The sequence below is a fragment of the Rhodotorula toruloides genome, assembly GCF_000320785.1.
Source record: "Rhodotorula toruloides NP11 unplaced genomic scaffold Scaffold14, whole genome shotgun sequence".
Taxonomy (NCBI): Eukaryota; Fungi; Basidiomycota; class Microbotryomycetes; order Sporidiobolales; family Sporidiobolaceae; genus Rhodotorula; species Rhodotorula toruloides.
Genome location: NW_015622974.1, coordinates 428,036 through 448,177, shown reverse-complemented (window position 1 = coordinate 448,177; position 20,142 = coordinate 428,036). Strand labels below are relative to the sequence as shown.

The 20,142-nt window shown below is 62.6% G+C and overlaps 7 protein-coding genes across 7 annotated transcripts; 2 read left to right on the top strand and 5 right to left on the bottom strand.

Moving 5' to 3' along the window:
• Nucleotides 1–307: 307 nt before the first annotated feature.
• On the bottom strand, nt 308–3,469 carry RHTO_01704 (Zn(2)-C6 fungal-type transcription factor; the record flags this gene model as incomplete). Its single annotated transcript, XM_016415385.1, has 8 exons — nt 308–658; nt 718–811; nt 864–961; nt 1,024–1,115; nt 1,173–1,646; nt 1,705–1,723; nt 1,781–2,025; nt 2,083–3,469. The coding sequence occupies 8 exons, from the start codon at nt 3,467–3,469 to the stop codon at nt 308–310; spliced, it is 2,760 nt and encodes a 919-aa protein (XP_016272763.1).
• A 290-nt stretch (nt 3,470–3,759) lies between these two features.
• Nucleotides 3,760–6,948, top strand: RHTO_01703 (leucine rich repeat domain containing protein; the record flags this gene model as incomplete). The annotated part of the gene is made up of 5 exons (XM_016415384.1): nt 3,760–3,904; nt 3,962–4,210; nt 4,276–4,556; nt 4,613–6,721; nt 6,805–6,948. 5 exons carry the CDS (start codon nt 3,760–3,762, stop codon nt 6,946–6,948), a joined length of 2,928 nt encoding a protein of 975 aa, XP_016272762.1.
• Nucleotides 6,949–7,086: 138 nt separating this feature from the next.
• On the bottom strand, nt 7,087–8,193 carry RHTO_01702 (phospholipase/carboxylesterase family protein; the record flags this gene model as incomplete). The annotated part of the gene is made up of 4 exons (XM_016415383.1): nt 7,087–7,207; nt 7,270–7,732; nt 7,825–7,971; nt 8,040–8,193. The coding sequence occupies 4 exons, from the start codon at nt 8,191–8,193 to the stop codon at nt 7,087–7,089; spliced, it is 885 nt and encodes a 294-aa protein (XP_016272761.1).
• Nucleotides 8,194–8,273: 80 nt separating this feature from the next.
• Nucleotides 8,274–9,831, top strand: RHTO_01701 (protein of DNA polymerase subunit Cdc27 family; the record flags this gene model as incomplete). Its single annotated transcript, XM_016415382.1, has 5 exons — nt 8,274–8,333; nt 8,412–8,467; nt 8,561–8,802; nt 8,875–9,648; nt 9,707–9,831. The coding sequence occupies 5 exons, from the start codon at nt 8,274–8,276 to the stop codon at nt 9,829–9,831; spliced, it is 1,257 nt and encodes a 418-aa protein (XP_016272760.1).
• Nucleotides 9,832–10,012: 181 nt separating this feature from the next.
• On the bottom strand, nt 10,013–13,806 carry RHTO_01700 (uncharacterized protein; the record flags this gene model as incomplete). The annotated part of the gene is made up of 2 exons (XM_016415381.1): nt 10,013–11,944; nt 12,001–13,806. 2 exons carry the CDS (start codon nt 13,804–13,806, stop codon nt 10,013–10,015), a joined length of 3,738 nt encoding a protein of 1,245 aa, XP_016272759.1.
• Nucleotides 13,807–14,640: 834 nt separating this feature from the next.
• Nucleotides 14,641–17,671, bottom strand: RHTO_01699 (NCS2 allantoate transporter; the record flags this gene model as incomplete). The annotated part of the gene is made up of 17 exons (XM_016415380.1): nt 14,641–14,879; nt 14,942–15,057; nt 15,127–15,232; nt 15,342–15,390; nt 15,456–15,524; nt 15,580–15,635; nt 15,688–15,962; nt 16,053–16,266; nt 16,321–16,412; nt 16,470–16,532; nt 16,615–16,655; nt 16,725–16,796; nt 16,905–16,968; nt 17,023–17,075; nt 17,151–17,227; nt 17,481–17,511; nt 17,585–17,671. The coding sequence occupies 17 exons, from the start codon at nt 17,669–17,671 to the stop codon at nt 14,641–14,643; spliced, it is 1,704 nt and encodes a 567-aa protein (XP_016272758.1).
• A 549-nt stretch (nt 17,672–18,220) lies between these two features.
• RHTO_01698 (SET domain-containing protein 6) lies at nt 18,221–19,982 on the bottom strand (the record flags this gene model as incomplete). The annotated part of the gene is made up of 6 exons (XM_016415379.1): nt 18,221–18,445; nt 18,564–18,762; nt 18,821–19,083; nt 19,140–19,473; nt 19,531–19,733; nt 19,848–19,982. The coding sequence occupies 6 exons, from the start codon at nt 19,980–19,982 to the stop codon at nt 18,221–18,223; spliced, it is 1,359 nt and encodes a 452-aa protein (XP_016272757.1).
• Between the last annotated feature and the right edge of the window lie 160 nt (nt 19,983–20,142).

The window sequence follows — 20,142 nt, the reverse complement described above, 5'->3', positions numbered from 1 at the left end:
AGGTGAGGCAGAGCAGGAGAAGAGGGGAGGGGGTGAGCGGGGACAAGGCGCGCAGGTGATCAGCTTCACCGCTCGCTCCGCGCGCGAAAAGATTACCGCTAGCGGCGACAGCGGAGAAAGAAGATAAGCGTGCAAGAAGTCGAAGGGGTTGGAAGTGGAACGTTGGCTTCTTGACCGACGATACCGTTGGATCTGCACGGGGTTCCTCCTGCGTAGGCAACGAACGAGAGCGGCAGCGGACTGTCGTGCAGCGATGGCGATAAAGGCGCGAACAAGACGTTGCGACCCGCTCAGAACGCCCCTCCGTCTACCAAGTCGCCGCCAACTGGTCCAGCAAGCCCGCCTCGTCTCCGCCTGGACTCGTGAATGTCGTTGCGGTCCAGTCTTCTGACGCGAGCGTGTTGAGGAAACTCGAGTAGTCGGGCCCAGCCTCGAAGCCGTCCATGGGCGATGCCGCGTCAACAGAGTCGAAAGCCATTGGTGCGCGAGCCATGGCAGAGGCGGCGGCCTGGGCGAAGGAGAGGGCGGCATGGCCGACAGGCGGAGCGGACGTAGGCTGCGAGAACGGTGCGGGCGATGCGGCGTAGTGAAAGGGCGTAGCGACGGCGATAGGCGGTCGCTCTTCTGCCGCAACTTGGCGCGATACCCGCTTGAGGACCTGCGAGACTGGAGAGTGAGTAGAAAGACAAGCAGAAGTCGAGCGAGCTTTCTGCGCACTTGCGAGAACGTCTCGAGCGGCGGTAGCGGAGCATCCGCCATGCCGTGTGCGGCGCGAGTCGTCCGGCGGTTCTGCTCTTCCGCAAGCAACGAACTGCGAGCGACTCATCAGCACCAGTGCGGGATGTGCCGCAAAGCGCACGCACGCGAGGATCTTGCGGCCCTCCTCGACGACGACCGTCAAGGCAGGCGTCGCGACCTGCGAGTCGTAGATCAGGCGCGCCTTGTTCAGGGTGTAGCGCCTCTGCGGACGCCGTCTAGGGCGTCAGCTTCTCGTGTTGGTGCAACGAAGGCGACTAGACTCGCCTGCTTGATTTCGCTGTCGGACAGGTCGTTGTCAATGGCGTGGAAGACGTCCATCATCAGAACGATAGCGCTCGCAAGGGTACCGGTGTACACTGCGCGTTCGAGCGAGGTCAGTCATCGACAAGAGTGGGATGCAGGACATGACGCACTCCACCACCTGCTCGTCTCGAGCGCGAGCATGTCATAATTGTTCTCGATAAGCTTCTGCGCCGCCTCGATGCACTTGACCGTCGAGGCATGGTAAGGCGAGTCTGGCAGGTACCCTCGGCCGAGCAATGGGCGGTTGAGGCGGACGATGCGGGAGAAGACGTCTTCGTGCAAGCATGCCCGCTCGTAAGCAGTCCTAGGCGAATCGACGATCTGCGGCGGGTCGGCAAAGACGGCGGGGACGGCGTCAAGGACTGATCGCCAGCCCTTGTCTTGCTCGAGGACGGCGGGGTAGCTGAAAGAGTCGTTCGAGAGGACGAGCGTGTCGAGCGCGCGGCGGATCTGCTCGGTGATTTTGCACTGGATTAGCTGGAAGGACGCGTCGGTGTAGACTGTCGGTGAATGGGGAGGAGGCGTGCGCCATTCGGTGCGGGAGAGATCGCTCAGGTTGAGGTTGAGTGGGCGAGCGGTGTTGTCTGCGAGTAAATGAAGATCAGCAGCGGCCCTTCGGTGGAGTCGGATCGCGAGACGGACATTGCGACGGATGGAGCATCTGCAGGACCGAGAGGGTCAGCTGGAGTCTGGCCGACGCAAAAAGCGGAGCACTCACGTAGCAGCGGAAGCAAGGCGAGTCCGACAGCCACGAATCGATGTTGACGAGGTGGTGCCAGAGCCTGACCGCCATCTCCCTCTTGAGACTGTTGCATCCAGGCGGCAAAGCTGGGTCGTCGGGCGGCATCTTCTGCGGGTCGGACCCGAGGCGGTGGAGACCCATCCGCTGGGCGACGCGAAAGGCGGAGGCCGCCCAACCGAGGAAGCGGCCTTGCTGGCCTGACGAAGAGGAGATCTGGATGTCTGCGCAAGGTCGAGGCGAGTCAGCCACGAGCGAAAGAGCGAGGGAGGGCGACGCACACTGTCCGAGCAGGATGCAGCACTGCAGCGTGCGAATCCTAGGCGTCCCTCCCCACTCGCCCAGCTGAAGTGCCCTCAGCGCCGCATCGTGCCACACGCTCGGCAAGTCGCGCAAGTCTGCCTCCTGCAACCCTCGAAACAACCCGAGATCCTTCATCCCGTTCGGCCGCGACCAGAAGCCCTCGAGCGAGAGTGCGAGGACCATGCAGAAGACGGCGATCCAAAGTGGGTCGATGAGGTCCTGCCGGCCTGACGAGAGCATCTCGACGTATCGCGAGTGCTCGACGGGAAAGGCGACGGGGTCGAGGACCCGGAAATCCCACTCCATCTCGGCGAAGTACTTCTCGATGAGGAAGCGCGCGATCGTCTCGTCCGGCAAGACGGCGAAGATCTGCGCGAGGGCGTCGTGGCGGACTGCTGGCAGTTCGGAGGTCGGAACGGCAAGGTCCAGTCCGAGACGAACGGCGCTTCGAGGTCGTCCGTCCTGGTCGAACGAAAGCGGCTCGGCGAGGATCGACGTCAAGCAGGTCGTCAACTCCATGTCGGGAACCTTGACGTAGTTGTACCGCTTGACGTTCGATTGCGCTGCAGCCGTAAGCGCACGAAGGACGGGGACGCGGGCTCCGAAGGTTTGCTCCTCCAGGTCTGCGACGGCGTCCTCCGTGTCTGACGGCGTCGCTTGACGGTCATCGCGTTGTTTGCCATTGCCGTTCGCTCGGGAGATCGGCGCATTGCTTGAGGCAGGAGGAGGGAGAGAGGCTGAAGGTCCGGGAAGGTGTGAGGAGAAGGAGGGACGGGTGGAAACGGAGGGCGAGGCGTGGACAGAGCTGTTTGAAGCCGACGCAGGCGAGCCGACAAAGGCGGTATGGGACGAAGAAGCGAGGTGAGGGTTCGCCTGGTGGAAGAGTTGCTCGAGGTGGGCGAGTCGTCGACCGATGGCACGGACGTCCGAGTTGAGCGCGTAAGGCGAGTTGGCGTCCTCGTCGTCAAAGCTGCAATAGTGGGTCCGTTTCCGCCTCACACAAGCGGAGCAGGGCATCTGCCTGTCGCACTTGATCTTCCTCCTCTGGCATTCACCGCACGACAACGGCTGCCGCTTCTTTCGCTTCGCCTCGGCATCGTCGCCCGCACCCGTCGCAACACTCTCGCCATCGTCGTCGTCCGATTCTGCACGCTTCGCCCGCACACCTTTGCCCTTCGCACTGGCTCCGCCGACGCTGGTCCTCGCCCGCTTCCTCGATCCGCTCGCCGGTCCCGCGTCTCCAGCAGGTGCGCCTATGGAACTCGCAGTGGCTGGCTGGTGATGCTGGGCCTGTGAGGTGGACGGTGTGGGATACGGATAGGCGAAGCCGGGTGGAGCGGGATAGGGATAGCCCGGGTACTGCATGGCAGCGGTCAAGCAGTCCTGTCAAGCCCGCTGTAAGTCGAGCAAGCCAGCACGAGCGATTCTAGCGAACAGCAAGCGAAATGGAGAGGTCGAAGCGGGGATGACGGAGGAGGTGAAGGTGTCGACCCGCGCGAGGGCAGGCACTTCGAGCTGGACGGGGCTGTAAAGCTCTTTCTCGACTCCTTCGAAGAGCCAGACCGCGCTCTGAAGTGCAGGGGAAGAGCAACTCCCGTTCCGCTCTCTTTCCCTCAACACGCTCTCGGTTTCCGCTCGACACAGCTTAGTTGGGCATGAGCGCACCCACAACGCCTCGCAGGACGCGCAATGTATCGGTGGACTCGCCGTCGAACACGCCGGTGCGCTCGCCAGCGCGGGCCGGGACACCTGCTGCGATCGCGCGGACGAAGGCGCCGGGAACGACAGCCAGTCCACAGAGTACGTCGAATGCGCCTGCGTCGAGTTACCTGGATGCTGACACGCCCACTCGTGCAGTCAAAGCCGCCCTCGCAGCTCTGCGCGCGAAGCGTCAGCCGACTTCTTCGTCTTCCAACATCGCCGCTTCCTCGCCTTCAGCAGACTCTGACGCGCCTGTCACGCCGGCGAGGGGTAGCAACAGGATGTCTCAGGCTGGTAGCTATGAGGAGCGAGCGAAGGACGAGGGTTCGATGGAACGGGCGGACCTCTCGCTCGAATGGGCTGTCAAGGGTGAGGGCAAACTGATAGAGGACGCGAAGCGGACAGGTATGTCCCGCAGCTCTACGGAACTGACGCCCGCGTTCTGACGAACCCCCGGCATATCTCCGCAGGCCGCTTGACTCTCGCCTCACGCTCCCTTTCCGCCGTTCCTCCTTCAGTCTACTCTGCCCTCCTCCCGCGCTCTTCCATCTTTCACCCCTCAAACCGACAACCCTCACACTTCCGCCGCGCACCAGCTGTCGACTTCACCATCACTCGCGCCGAGGACGAGGGGCGAGGCCCGGCGAGGTGGTTCGAGCAGGAAGAGTTGCGGTCGCTCAACCTTTCGAACAACGAGATTGACCGGTTGAGCGAGGAGATTGGCGGCTTCGAGGAGCTGGAGTTCTTGGATGTGCGTGTAATGCTGTCTCCGTGCCACAACCTCGATGCTGATTCTCGCATCCCCAGCTACACGGCAACTTACTGTCCAGCCTTCCCTCCTCGATCGGCTACCTCGAAAACCTGACCTCCCTCTCACTCGCTGCGAACGGCCTCTCGGCCTTCCCGCTCTCTCTTCTCAACCTTCGGAACCTGCGCGACCTCTCGCTTGCCTCGAACAAAATCACGACTCTCTGGCCCGTCGATTGGCGAGATGCCCTTGATAATGCTCTGAAGCCGCCCGAAGCGAGTCCGAGCGCGACGCCCGAGGCGGTGGAGAAGAAGGCCACGCCGTTCGCCCTCCCATCTCTACCTGACAACTTCCCGAAACCCTCATGCGCTCCGTTCCCGCGCCTCACCTCGCTTTCGCTCTCCGGCAACCCACTCAGCCACTCGACCTTCCTCGGAGACGGCTTCGAACTCCCGCCTCGCCTCGTCAATCTCGAACTCGCGTCCTGCGGATTGACCGACTCAGCCCTGCCGCCCTCCGTCTTCGGCTCGTTGTCCGACCTCAAGAACCTCGATTTGTCCCGCAACGAATTGAGCGACGAGCTCTTCTCGACCTCCCTCTTTCCCGACGACTCTGCCTCTCGTCTCTTCCCCTCGCTCGAATCCTTCGACCTCTCGCTCTGCCCGATCGACTCGCTTGAGACGATCGAAGATATCTTCACCCGCCGACTCCGTCGCCCAATCAACTACGTCGGTCTCGCGAAAGTCGTCGATAACCTGATCAAGAACGAGGAGCGCAAGAACAGCGGGAGAAGGATTGGCGTTCCTACGGACTTGCCTGAGGCAGAGGAGGAAGGACGCGAAGTGCAGGTGTTCGTGCGCGAGTGCATGTTGAGGCTTGAGCAGGGGAGGCGGAGGGCGAAGTTCCCGCCTACAGAGACGAGCATGGCGAGGGACCGCGAAAGGGTGGAGCCGGACAAGCCACCTACACATGACACCAAGAAGCCGACACCAACGCCTCGCGCACGGCCTTCCTCACCCTCTCCACCTCCGACGCCTTCGCCTGCCGCACCCTTACCGACAGCCGCCGCTCCTGCGCCTGGGACGCCATCCACCCCCTCGCGCCGCCGCCCCGTCACGCTCGAAGACTGGGAAGTTGAAGCTGCGGCTGGACTGTCCACCCCAGCTGGCCGACGCAAGGCTGCTGCGCTTGCGGCGAAGGAGAAGGAAGAGCGGTTGATCCGTGAGAGGGAGGAGGTTGAGCGCCGAGCGAGGGATAAGGTCGAGGCGGCTAGGCAGGCGAAGGAGGAAGAGATGCGAAGAGCGAGGGAAAACCAGGAGGCGGAGGTGATGGTCCGAAAGATGGGGGAGGTCAAGCTTGACGGATCAGTCGAGGCAGACAAGGCAGAGTCGGAGGGAGAGACGCCTGAGGGATTGCCACCGCCTTACTCGCCGCGGTCACCTTCACCTGCTCGAACATCTGCTCGCCAAGCGTCCCCGCCGGCGCTTCCATCAGCCGCATTGGAGGTCGAGGCAGACGCGCATGACGAAGCCGTCGCTCTCGTCGCCTCCGTCTACGCATCCGCGCAGGGGAAGACGACTGTCAATCTTGCGTCTCGCTCGCTCTCTTGCCTCCCTACGCCTACATCCGGATCGCCGCCGCCAGCGCTCACTTCGGCAACTCACCTCGACCTCTGCCGCAACCTTTTGACCTCCCTTCCTCTCCGCTCGCTTGAGACATGGGGCTGGAACCGGTCGCTCCGCGTTCTCAACCTATCCTGCAGCCGAATCGCCGCGCTCGAACTCCTCTCGACCTCGCTCGGACAATCGACCGCCTTCTTCCCCGCCCTCGACACGCTCGATCTCGCAAGCAACTACCTCCCCTCGACCATCTCTTCACCTTACGTCGATAGTGGCGAGTCTCAACCCCTCTTGTCGACCATCGCCTCTCTCGCACCTTCGCTCTCCACCCTCTCGCTCCGCCAGAACCGCCTCACCTCGCTCACCGGCATCTCCGCACTTCTCCTCCCCTCTTCGTCAGGCGCAAGGGGACTCAAGACGCTCGATCTCGGCGAGAACAAGATTGACGATTTGGGCGAGTTGTGCGAAGTTGCGGAGCGGGTTGAGCGCGAGGGCAAGAATGGGTGGAGGTGCGAGGAGTTTGACCTGAGCATGAACGAGGTCAAGCAGGTGCGTCAGAATCTGCAGGCGAATGTGACGGTCGAGCAGACGACGCTGACCATCGCATTCTCGCTCTCCCGCGGTGCTCACAGCTCCCGCCAACTCTCGGCCTCCTCCCTCACTCGCTCGTCATCCACCTCCAAGGCAACGTCTTCCGCTTCCCGAAGCGCGAGGTGTACGAGAACGCTGGCGCGAGGCAGGTCTTGCCGTGGCTGAGGGAGAGGCTTGGGCGGTGAGAGCGATAGTGAGATAGGGGGAGCAGCCGTCTCGTCCACGATGTATCTAGCAGTCTTGCATAGCATTCGTTTACAGCCATTCTCAGGTCGCTCGCCACGCCAGACGCGGAAGTCGTGGACAAGAATTCCGAGTTGTCTTTATTTCGGCGTAGATGGCTTAACCCCCGCCTGTTCGGCTGCCGCCTGACCCCCAGCAATCTCGTACACCTCTCCGCTCAGCTCGAGTGCCGACTTGCGAATCAGGACTTCGGACCAAAATCTGCGACGATGCGGCAGAAGTCAGCCATTGAAGCCCACGCAAGCAGAGGTCAGGAGACGCACCGCATGATCTCCCGCCACTCGTCCATCCCCCGCGGCATCGTCCCGTCCCTCCCTCTCCCGCCTTCCAGCCTGACCTCTTTGACATGCTCAAAGCCCTTCTTCCAGCTCGCAACGCCCACACTCCGCTCTTCCGCCCCTCCTCGCCGGTACACCAAGCACACCTTGGTCTTCGACCGCTTGTCGGAGGCGAGAGTAGGGTGGCTGAGCAGAGGTGCTGAGACAGCGACGAGCGAAGCGAGGTGCGAGGAAGGATCTGAGGAGCGGGAGTAGAGTAGGGCGAGCTCGGCGGCGCATGAGCCACCTTGTGCGAAGCCGAAGAAGTGGATTTGGGAGGGGTGCCAGCCGCAGCCGGTCTGAGGGGAGGAGGAGGAGGATGCAGAGGAAGAGGGTAAAGGGGCGGTCAGGTGGTCGAGGAGGGCGAGTAGGAGGGTCAAGGTCTTGGAGGGATTTGGGTTCGGTATCACTGCGTCGCGAACGGGGAGGAAAGATCTCAGCGAGAGTGCAGGAATCCCGCGACTTGCGAGAGCCCTCGAGGAGGAAAGGCTCGGAACTCACGCTCGCCAAGCGGGTCGAAGCTTTCCCACCACTGGTACGCCTCCTCCTCGAGCAAAGGGATCCGTTCTGGCGCCTGGAGAGAGAGCACGGCGGTCTGCGGGAGGTTGAGAGACTGGCCCAGATGTGCGAACGGTTTCGCTGTGTCACCTGCGAGCGGTCCGACCGCGGATCAGCTGAACCTCGCGAGACGACCCTTGGCATCGGAATGCACGCACCAAGACCATGGAAAAGGACGAGCAAGTTGGCATCGACGCCGTCTCTCGACGGAGTGTAATCTCCCTTGAGCGCGCGGTCGACTTTGGCGAGCTGTGGCTTCGGGTGCGTCGTCGTAGTCGCTGTCTGCTTCAGTCTGAGCTCTGGCTGCGCCATCTTGTGCCAGTGAGCTGTCGTCGTCGAAGCCAACGCGTCGAATCGCTCGTTTGACACCGACCGCTCGCTCGGCAGCCACGATGGACCAGCAAAAGGCGTTTGGGAGGATCACGAAGCGCGTTCACATCGAAAAGGCAGTCGTGCGTCGCTTGTCCCGCAACGGCTCGTCCTCTCGCTCGCTCACTCGCTCGTCGCGTCGATTCTCATCAACGAAACAGCTCACCTACCGCCTCGCCGCACGAGAGCTCGGCGTGTCTGTCAAAGATGCAAAGGCGTGCGTCTAGGGTCACTACGGGCGCGCGCAGGACGGCCCAGCTGACCTCTGCCCTTCTCGCTCGACGCCTTCCGCCCGCCTTCCCCTAAACAGACTTCTCGCCGCGTACCACGCCTCCGACGCGGCCAAAGAGCGCGAGATCAAGGCTGTGTACCTCTTGAGCGGCTACCTGAAGAAGGAGGAGACGGACGGAGCTGCGAAGGGGCAGGACGGTGAGGACAAGATGGACGTTGACGGCGAAGACGGCACGCAGGCGACGCAGCAGACGCAGGCGGATGGAACAGAGAGCGTCAGGGTCAAGACTATGGCTTTAGTGCAGGAGGACGAGCTCGAAGGTGCGCTAATCCGTTATCCGAAGCTCGCCTCTCAACCAAAATCGCGGCTCACCACTTGATGTCCCGCTACAGCCACGCGCTCCCTCTTCACCGATGACCCAGCTCCTTCGTCACACATCTACGCCCTCTCCCCCGCCCACCTGACCTCCCTCTCGCTCCTCTCGACAACCTCTCTCTCGCTCATCCCGCCCTCGGTTCGCGAGACCAAGTGGAAAGCCTCGCCCGACGACATCCCCGCATACGGCGGTATCGTCCATCCCGATGGCGAGCGCAAGCGCAAGCCTGGACAGGGCGCGAGGAAGAGCGCTGCGATGCCTGCTGCGCCGAAGGCGGGTCCGTCGAAGGACAAGGCGGCGGTCAAGAAGGAGGCTGAGCCGCCTGCGAAACCTGCGAAGGGGAAGGGCAAGGCGAAGGAGGAGCCGGCGAAGGGGAAGAAGAAGGATGAGCCGAAGGCTCGACCGATCGGACAGCTTGGAGGACTCTTTGCGCGCAAGTTCGAAGACAAGAAGGGCAAGAAGAAGGCTAATTCGTCGGATGAGGAGGACGACGATGAGTCTGCCGAGGAGGAATCGGAAGAGGACGTCAAGCCCAAAAAGAAGGGTTCGGTCGTCCCCGCCAAGCGCAAGTCGACTTCGCCCGCCGTCTCGCGCAAGAAGCCCGATCCGCCTGCTGCGAAGTCCAAGGCGGTCAAGCAGGAGGCTGACATCGTCATGGACGACGACGACGATGACTGGGCCATGGACGAGGAGGCGCTGCTCGAGGCAGAACGTGCAGCCGAGAAGCAGGCTGCTTCGAAGAAGACGGACGCTGCGACGAACGGCGGGGGTGGGAAGAAGGCGCCGGCTCGTGCGTTTCGCTTTCGCTCGCCGTTCCTGACTTCGGACTGACTCACATGAACCGCCAGTCTCGCGCACCTCGTCGTCCTCTTCGTCGACTCCGCAGTCAAAGGTAGGCGGCACCAATGCCAAGAACAAGAGCGCAGCGCCGGCGCAGCAGAAAGGCATCGGCTCGTTCTTCAAGAAGAATTGACGGGTTGGGCTGGTCGTGGCTCTCACTTGCAACTGCTTGCTCTCGTTTCTTGCGCAAGCTGCATTGGGCGAGAGACAGTACCGAAGGAATGAATTGGCCAACAAGGGTGGACGGAAAGAGGGATAATACGCGTGCGAGCCAAGTTCTACAGCAGTGTCCGTGTGGAACGAGAGGGAAAGGCTCATCGAGCAAATGCCGCCTGCCTCGCGTCGAACGACAAGTCGCCCTGCATGGCGTAACCGGCATCGAGCGATGCCCCGCGCAGGGTCTGCGGCGAGGGCAGAGGCGGAACATCGGGCGACGCCGTCTTCTTCTTGCCGAACGCGCCAAAGTTCATTGAGAAGACCTTGGACCGGCTGCGCGATTTGCGGACCGTCTGGCCATTGCCCGTTACCGTCGCGGACCGGTCGCGCCCGCCGTGTCCATCGCAGCCAAACTCTTCGACGAAGTTGCTTTGCGACGAGCTGGGGTCGAGCGAGTAGGCGGAACGGGAGCCCGCGTTGCTGGCATACGGAGCGTTGGGCGGCGAGAGAGGTGTCGAAGGGTCAGAGTAGGATTCGAACGGGCGGTTGAAGGCGGGTTGGCGGTTCATGGCATCCGAAGGGAGGAGCGGCAACGACTTCTGCTTCATGCCGGAAGGGTGAGGCGAGACACCGTTGACGGCGAAGTCGTGAGGGGTCGGCGCGCGCTCTCCATCGATCGCAAGCACCTCGGGTTCGCCGCTGTCGACGAGGTGCGGCTCAGAAGAACGCGAGCGAGGGAGACCGCCCGAGTTCGCTTGGTCGCCGAGCGAGTCCAGCGATGGCCTTCCATAGCCGTTCACCTGCTGCTGCGAACCGCCGCCGTTCATCGCCGGCTTCGACCGAGTCGAGATGTACGAGCCCATCGTCATGATGCTTTGGCGGTCTGCGGGGGCGCTGCGGAAGCTGCCGTGGTCGTTGAGTGGTGCAGCATAGCTTGTGCGGAACTGCTGAGCAGGGTGAAGAGGAGGCGTGTAGGGACCGAACGAGTCGATGGACGAGTTTGACGCCGAGCGCTGGTGGTATCGAGGCTCGTTGACGAGTGCAGAGAGAGGCGGCGGAGGCGCGAGCTCGTCGTCGTCGCCGTACGACCCGTCAAGCGCGAGACTGCCGTTGAAGCCCGCCCGCTCGGGCGCGGGCGAGGTGTTCACCTTCTTTCCGCCGCCGACGAGCTTGTTCAGGAAGCCCTTCAAACCCTTCTTCTTCTTCTTGCCCGTGCTCGCGTCATCGACAACCCCGTTACCGCCCGAGACCGCCAGAACGCGGTCCCGCTCGCGCCGATCCGCATGTCGCGCCACGGCTGGATCCGACATAGACGGGTAGGTGTCGTAAGGCGGGTGGGCGTAAGGCATGTGCTTGTCTTGCGACAGGCCGAGATGCATGTCCATCATTGAGCCGGATGGCGCGAAGGAGAGGACGGAGGCCGAAGCGCTCTGCCGGAAACGCGACCACATCGAGGTGCGGCGGTCGTCGCGGCCGACGCTCGTCCGTGCGGGCGAGATGCTTCGAGGCGTGCCGACCGAGCGCAAGTCGGTCGTACTGCGAGCGAACTTGGGGAAGGCGAAGCGATTCGAAGCGGTCGAGGCGGCAGGCGATTTGGGCGGCAAGTTGTCCTTCGTGCCAGAGCTCGAGAAGCGCCTTAGCTGATTGCCGAGCCAGGGCTGGTCGCCGGTCGAGTAGCTGCGCATGCTGGACCCGGAAGAGGCGAGTGCGAAGGGAGGTTGAGGCGGAGCGATCGAAGGCGGGAAGAGCGAGGCAGACGAGTGACGGTTGGTTTCGTCGACAAGCGCCACGCGTGACTGGCGTTGCGCCTTGGCAACGCGGGCTTGCCGTTCCTCCTGCTCGAGGGCGGCCTTCTCAGCCGCGAGCGAGGCGGGCGAAAGGAGCGAGGACGACCGATTGCGGCTGGACAACGCGGCGGTCGAGGCGGACTGAACCGAAAGCCTTACGTCGCGAGTATTGGCGATCGGAGGCGGCTCGATGTGGTGGATGCCGGCAGCCTCGCGGGCTTGTCGCTCGAGGTCGAGCAGGTGGATCTGGGTCGCGAGGTAGGTCTGCAGTGTTCGCCATCGGTGCGACGATGCAGGAGGGTTCTGCGCAAGCAATCGAGTCAGCAGCGCCCTAGAAGTAGTACGTGAGGCCAGCTCACCATCGTCGTCAAGACCTTCAGGTTCCCACTTGTCAATAGCTGGCCCTTGCCGAGTCTCCGCCTTCCGCTCATCCCGTGGTTGTTTGAACTCCTGCCGCCCACGCTCTCCCTGCTGTACGCCGCACCGCTTCCTCTTCTCCGCCCGCTGCCATGTCCACTCTCCAGGCTTCCTCCACCCGCTCCGCCCGCATGGTCTCCGCTCCAGCTCCCGTTGTCAGTCGGGTTCTCCATCTCCCACCGCATCTGCTCCTCAAAGTCGGCGTCGCTCGCTCGTTCCCACACGCCTGGACCTGTAACGTCGACATCCGCCATATCGCGATCGCGCATCATGCACTCGACGCAGATCTCAGGCTGAGGCGTCAAGTGGGGCGGAAGTGCTTGTTGGACAACTGCCGCTGGTGAGTTGAGTTGCGCGGGAGACGGAATGAGCGGGGCGGGAGAGGCGAGAGCGGGAGACGTGGGCGCGTAGGAGACGCCTGTCTGGCCTTGCTGGGCGGATGCAGATAGCGCTTGCTGAGACGCAGCAACGATTTGCGGCGACCGCACGGTGGGAGGAGGGAGAGAGCGAGGCGGCGAGAGCGGAGGCGGCGGGTTCTGCGAGAGTGAAGGACCGGTTGCGGCGGCGGGAGAGGTGGCCGCGCGAATGACCGAATTACGGCCAACTCCGGCCATGTCGTCTGGCATCGAACCGAAGTCGAACGCGAGCGAGCCCGGGCGGCCCATCTCAGTCGCCATGCCGTGCGGCTGAACTCGCGGTGCGGAGGTGGCCGGCCTCGCCAGGTACTCGCCTTCGTCGCCGTTCTGGCACGACGCAAAGGGGTCCTTCACGACTCGCGTAGGGCTTGTCAGGTGAGGCGGATAGGGACCGCGGTCGTCGACTGAAAAGGCGGGAGCCGGGACGAAAGACGGGATATTAGAGGCTCGCTCGGCTGCGTCGGCAGCAGCACGCGTCGAAGACGGCCCCCGGCCACCTGGCACACCCACAAAACTCGTGCGCTGCCGCAGGGGCGGGGGAACTGGGCCATTGCGACTGTCGACAGGCGAAGGCTGGGGCGACGGAGTTGCCGACGAGTGCTGGCCTGAAGGAATGGCGACCGAGAGCTGGTACGGGCGCGAGTAGTTGATGCGAGGGGTCGAATAGCCGTCAGATTGGGACGGTGCCGGGTTTTGCGAGGGAGGAGGCGTGGGTTGCTGAAGCGTGTTGAACCATTCCTGCGGCTGCGAGATGTGCGTGACCGGGATCGGCGGGTTGGGCAGCAGCATCGGTGGCCTCTCCATCGTCGAAGCAGCCTGCCAGCCCTGTCCTGTCGCGTGCACCTCTCCCCGCTCGGCCCCTCCTCCCATCGGCCCTCCAGCCGTGCTGCTGCCCGACGTCCCCTCCGTAACCGTGTCGAGACCGCTGCTCTGGACCCTTAGCATCCCAGGTCGTGCGTCGCCGTCTCTCCACGGCCCGTTCGACGCGTCTTGCGCCGCGCCGACCATTGCGGCGGGACCGCGTGACGGGAGGGACGATCCGGCTGGAACCGAGGCGTTCGGTCGGTGAAGGTTATCTGGCGCGTAGCCTGCACCTGGAGGAAGCTGGCGAGGCTGATTCGGCGCCAGGTGATGCGGTGACTCGCCTGGGGACGCTAGAGGGAGAGAGGCCGAGCGAGTGTGAGGGTTGGAAACGACAAGTCCGCTGGGACCGACGAGACCGGGTGACGGGGCGAGTGAAGGTGGTAGGGAGATGGACTGCGCGGTCGCAAAGTCGCCCCCGTGGTTTGCAGACGTCGAAGGGGTGGGTGTGGAGCGGAGAGGGCTCGCCATAACCCGCGCGAACGGCTCGTGGGCTGGTGCCGCGGTGTGAGCCGTCTTGCTGCACCACGTGAAGCCGGTCAGCACTCGTCTGCGGGCGTCCCACCGTGCCAGACGCCGTGTTGCGCCCTCGCGTGCTGATGAAGATCCGAGGCGCACCTGTGCCCGTTCAACCGCGTCTGGCGCGCTGCCAATGACGTATGGTGGTCGATTGTGATGCGCTCTGTTCAGCTAGCAAGCAGTGCGGGTTCCAGCGAGAGTTGTGAGAGCAAAAGTGAATGTCGCGAGGGAGCGAGCGAACGCGGCCCTCTCCCTCGACGTTGGCGAGCGCTCCCACGCTTCCCTGTGCGCTGTCCTTGGGCTGTAGAGCTCATTGCACCTCCACAGAGCTGCCACGGAGCCCGCTGTTCTTCAGCGCGCCTGCTTCCTCTCCCGCCATCCTGCCTCGCACCCTGCTCCCGGAGCACAACGTCGCCAGTCCTCTCCTGGGCGCACCGTAGACGTGGGCGATCTTGCTATCCGGCATCGCTGCCAACGAGCGAGCCAGCGATCTGGACGAGCCAGTCCTTCGCCTCGTCCCCGCACTGTTGCTGCGAGCGGGCAGGTCTCCTCGCCGCCAGCCGACGACGCTTCCGCCGCAAAATGAAAAGGAAGGACTGCGGATTTAGCAAGGCGGTACAGGCGATGGAGAGGACGGGCAGGCGTTGCATGGGAACAGGAGAAGCGGGATCAACGAGGCAGACAACGAGGCGAGAGACAGAGTCTAATAGCGAGAAAGAGAGCGAGAACAACAGACAAACCCGGGAAGCACCTCTTCACCGACACCTTTCCAGGAACCGCCGCCCTCTAGACCTCCGCCGGGTGGATACCCGCCTCAGGCTCGAGCTTCTCCGACGACGGCGTGAGCGAAGCCGTTGCCGACCTGCGCGCGAGGTGCTCGTAGCCCGGCACGCGGCCGTCGAGGACGTCGTCGGCGAGAACAGCCTCGGCGATGAGCGTCTTGTGATCCGGGAAGAGCTTCGAGAGGAGCGTGTGTGAGCCGGCGGCAACGACGATGCCGAAGATGTCCGCCATACAGTAGATGTCTGGAGCGCAAGTGTTAGCCTCTAGGACTTCGGAATGCAGTTGGAGAGAGATGCGGGCGCACACTTAGCGTTGCCGATGTCGACCTTCGAGTTGAGGGCGTTGATCATGCCCGGCAAGTTCGGCGGGATCGAGATGAGCAGCGCTCCGAGGGCGCAGAGGTTGAAGCCGTAGGTGTAGCTGCGACATCGATTCCGTCGTGCGAGGGTCAATGGGAGAAGCGAAGTGAAAAGGTGAGAGGCGACGTACCGGTAGATGCCCTCCCCAAAGTTGTACAGCTCGGGAACGTTGTACTTGCCGCGCTTGACGAGGAAGAAGTCGGCGCAGAGGATGGCGGCAATCGGGGCGAGGACGACTGTTGCGAGACGAGGACGGCGGAAGGCGAGAAGGTCAGGTCAGCACGGCTTCGAAGCGTTTCGGGCGCGGAGAAGCGTAGGAGGCTGCGATGGGAACGTGTTACTCACTCGAGTAGGCGCCCATGAAGGAGATGAAGGCTCCGGCGGAGGCGAGGACCTGCGGAGAAAGCGACGAGGGTCAGGACGGGCGACGACGAGGGGCATCATGGAAGGTGCACTAGCCTTCCACGGCGCAAAAGCCCACACGCCAATAACAATGGCAATCAACTGTCCGCGGAAGATCGAGATCCACTGCGAAAACGAGGGTAAGCAAGCGAAGCGAAGCGGCGAAGTAGTCGGGGCGAACCTTCGGGAAGAGCGACGCCATGTCGTTCGCCGCCGAGATAGAGTTGGCAGTGATGTCTGTACAACGAGCGTCAGGCGGGACGTTGGACGAGGAAAGCGAAGGACGCACTCGTCGTCATGTTGCCGACGCCCCAGGCGAGCGAGCAAAAGAAGGCAGCCGCCCTGCCGCCGTGCGACTCGAGCCAACCGCCATTCTCGATAATGTCGAAGGGCTGGAAGGTTGCGACACCTTGGTATCGCGGGATGACGGTGGTCATGTTCGCGGCGATCGAGCCGAAAAGTGCGCAGACGGTCCAGAGGGCGGGCACGAAGAGCATTTGCGTCCATGCCGCGGTCTCTTTGCGCGTGTAGCGTGAGAAGTCCGAGATGTTGCATGCCATGGTGCTGTGGGAAACGGATCAGCGATAGTCCCGGATGAAGAGATGAAGAGGATGCGCAACGAGCGGTTTGCGGAAAAGGAGGAATCGAACGCACGACCAAGTCCCCATACAAGCTGTCACGGCAGTCATGAAGGCGTACCATCCTTCGAGACCGTGGAGAGTCGGCTTCGCCTTGAGAACCACCGACGCCTGATCGCCCGCTTTGTGAATGGTCCAGCCCATCATGGCGATGGCGACGATAGGGAGGGTGATGGCTTTAGCGAGGAAGACGGGTCGAAGCTTGTGTGGGTGGACGAGGCAGAACGGGACTGCGTGGAGACGAAGTCAGCCGCTAGCCAGGGAGAAGCGGGATGAGGACGCACACTGGATCACCCAGAAGAGGAAGAAGCACAGCATGTCCGCTGATGTGACGCCTGCTGAAGCAGGCAGGGTGTTCTTGAGATGGGCGAAGGAGCTGTGGTCCCCCGTACAGTAAGCAACGTTCCGGAGATCAAACGAGGCGCACACGCACGGCCAGATGGCGGTTAAACATATCCTGACGGAAATCCCACCCTGAAATGTGTTCACCGACAGCCTGTACAGACGCATCAAACGCTGTTAGCGAAGCTCGAGATGCTAGGAAGAAGGTAGCGGAGAAAGCACGGCGTCTAACGCACCAGAACATGGCAATGACCATGCGCGAGCAGATAACGAAGCGCTAGGAGAGTACGTGACAGGTAAGCGGGGGCTAAAGTGCAGGAAAGGCGAACGAAGCGCGAAAGCGTACCGAGAGGTAGTAGCCGAACGAGGCACGTGAGCTGATGGCGAATGGAACGTGCAGGCGAGAGCCGACGATACCCTGCAGCGCAGCAGAGAGTCAGTCACCGTCCGTGAGACGAAGGAAGGCTAGCGAAGTCGAAGCTGTCGGAAGGGAGGCGGGCGAGGACGGGTCAGACGAGGGACTCACGTTCGCTACAATGACGATACACAGTAGCACGCCGCCCGTAAACGTCGCGAGGAGGCCTTGCCACCTACAAGGAAGACCGTCAGCGCAGTAAGATCGAAAGAAGTTCAACCGGACGCACCATGTCAAGCCGAGGCTAACGAACGACGAGATCTGCGACCAAGATCCGGCATTCTGTGCGAGTGTGCGAATATACGAGTCAGTATGGCTGTGCGGAAACGCACAGCACGGAAAGAAAAGGGGACGCACGATCAAGTCGGAGAACCAGTACGCTGCGAAGGTGCCCGACCCCCAAGTACGATGCTCAGGCGGCACAGGCTCCATGTCTGAGAGCCAGAACGCGGGAACACGTAGGAGTTGTCGGGAAAGAAGGCGGGCAAGGGGAGAGCGAGCGAGGGCAGATATCCGGTCGAGCGCGAGAGGTCGATAAGCGTCGAGGCGTTGTAGATCGAGTTGTGCAGCGATTGCGACGTATTCGAGAAGTCGGGGACGAGCGAGATAGAGATGGCAGGTCAAGGAGGATGGACGAGAAGGAGTAAGTCAGCCTCGTCTCGCGCAGCGATAGACTCGTGTACGCACCGTAATTGCTCCATCGTCCTTCAGGCGTGAACTGCAGGTCCGCACAACGGCCAGTGAGCTTGGCCACACATCACACGACCATCTGGTGAGGGACCGCAGCGTACCGCCGATTCAGGCTTGGGAAGAACCCAGCCGCTGACACGCTTCTTCGCGCGCAAGTCTGCCTTGATGTCTGCGATCCGGCTCGCCATGGTTGTGTCGCGTGCAGGACTTGGACGAGGAGAGGAGAGAAGAGGAGGAGCGGGCTGCTGGACAGAGCGCGACCAGATCGTCAAGATAGCGCCAGGCACAATTTGCGGAGGAGCTCGCCGATAAGCCACCTCGTTTGTTCCCTCGCTGGCCCACCCGCCTCTTGCGCTCGCTCCAGTTCGAGGGCGATACGATAGCTGCGGATAGTCCGATCACCCTGTTGTGAGAAGCCCGCCCCCGCCCATCCTGACAGCGACGAAGAGTCTGTTCGCGCGAGAGAGCGGCTGACCCGGGGCAAAAGGTGGCGGCGAGATCAAAGGCAGCGGGCGGAAGACCGGGTGAATGTACGAAGCGGGACAAAAGCGGGAGCAGGCGGCTGAGACAAGTCGAGGGCGAGAACGGAGCCCGCCAGCCAGGAGTCGAGGCAATGGCCAGAAGCGCCGCCACCATGCTCAAGGGCAGCGAGAAGGTGTCGCTCATGCATAATCCGGTCAGCTGCAGTGACCAGACGAGACTCAAGCGAAAGCAATCCGGCGCACGAAGCGGCCCTGTCATTGCTTCGCCTTCTTCTGCTTCTTGCCGCCGGCCTCACCCTTCCCACCGTCCCTCGACCGCCTCTTGTCCTTCTGCGTCGCACTCGCATTCCCACCGGCTGGCCACTCCTCATCCAGCTTGGCTCGCGCGGATCGCAAGATCCGTTTCTCCCCCAGGCGGACGATCACGGCCATGCGTTTCCGCTGCGGGAGCGTCGACTCCTTGAGCAGGGACTCATCTTCCTGCGATCGAGGCGAAGCATCAGCGAGAAGCGGCGAAAAGCGGACGAGCCGCGAGGGCGGCGATAGCGAGGAGAGCGGTCGAAGCGGAGGTCAGGCGCTAGAGCAGCTCTATACGCACCTCGATACTCGTCTTGTATTCGGACAGCCGCTTGTCGAGGATCTTGCGCGCCCAGTCGGCGGACGGGGCGTCGAGCTTCGGTTTGGGCGGGGACTCCTTCTTCTGCGCTTTGGCGTACTCTTCGGGCGTCAGGAGGAACGCCTTGATGGCGGAAACCATCTCTTCCGGAACCTTGTAGTTCCTCTCGATCGAGAAGGTGCTGTGCGAGTGCCAGAGGTGAGCAGGAGACTCCTCAACGCGACGAAAGGAGGACTCACTCGTCGATACCCATCTCGAGCAACCACTCTGCCCTCGCCTCCCGCCCCTCCTCCCCCAATCCCTGCGCCTGCCCTACCAGATCCACGACCGTCTCCAATCCGACCTCAACCAGATCCGCCTCGTTCACCTCGTCGACATGGCCGTACCGCCGTAAGAGATCCGAGTTGGGCGGGTCGGCGTACGTGTTGAAGATCTGCGATCCGGCTGGTATCCGCGCGGTTGACATCATGTCGAGCGTGTTCATCTCGAAGAACAGGCGAGCCTGCAGGGGAAGTCTGGTCAGTCATCGGGTTCACAGGTAGGGGATAGTGAGCGCACGTTGTCGCAGCCGCTCTTGGCGTTGAGGATGTCGGCGAACGGAACCATCGCGACATCGCCCACGTCTTCCCGCTCCTCCTCCTCCTCCTCATCGCTGTACTCCTCCTCTTCCTCCGGTTCCTTCGCATCAACATGGAAGCTTCGACTCAGGACGAGGCTGCCCATCCGGTGAAAGAGCTCGGCGGTGTAGTCGTCCGGGTTACCAAACACATTGGCGTGCTTTGCGACGAACGGCTTGACCGTCTGCTCGAACTCTTCGTCTGCTTCGTCGCGCCCGACTTTGTTCAGCACCGTGCTGCCCTCGAGCTCCGCGAATTCTTCGGGCGACCAGAACCTGCAACGCACTCCGAGTTAGCTGACGCTCGAACCAAGAAAAGCGAGCCCAGCGCACATGAGCGAGTCGAACTGAGTCGGCAACAGCGAGAAGTACGGCGTCCAGCTCGACGTGCGGAGGTACTCGTATATCATCGAGAGGATGAGCGGGGTCCAGCCGGAGAGGGAGGCGAACTCTTCGGCGGGCAGGAGGGAAGGGAGGGCGGAGGTCGAGGTGGTGAGGAGGACGGAGCGCGGGATCGAGAAGAGAAGGGTGTCGGGCTGCATGAGTACCTCATTTGTCAGCCCTGCGTCCGTGGATCGCCCCTCAGCGAGCCTGCAAGCCCACCCACACTTCCCTCAACCTCCTCAAGCCATCCGGACGGTAGAACTCACCTCAATGTCCTCGAGCGCTACGCAGCCCCTACCCATGCCCTCGAACTGCTTGAAGGCGACCGCAGGATGCACCGCCCCGCCCTTCTCCTTGAACCAGTCGAGGAATTTCGCTTCATCAGTTGGCGAGCTTGACATGTCGAAGAAATGGTGGAGGACAAGCTGAGGCGGTCAAGCGTGTGCAAGGGATACAGAAAGTGTCAAGCAAGCGTGCGATACGAGTAGCGAGTCACGCGAGGCGGATTTGTCGGGCGAGCGAAGGCAGAGAGTCTGGGGAGGCGGTGGAGGGTTGTCGTGG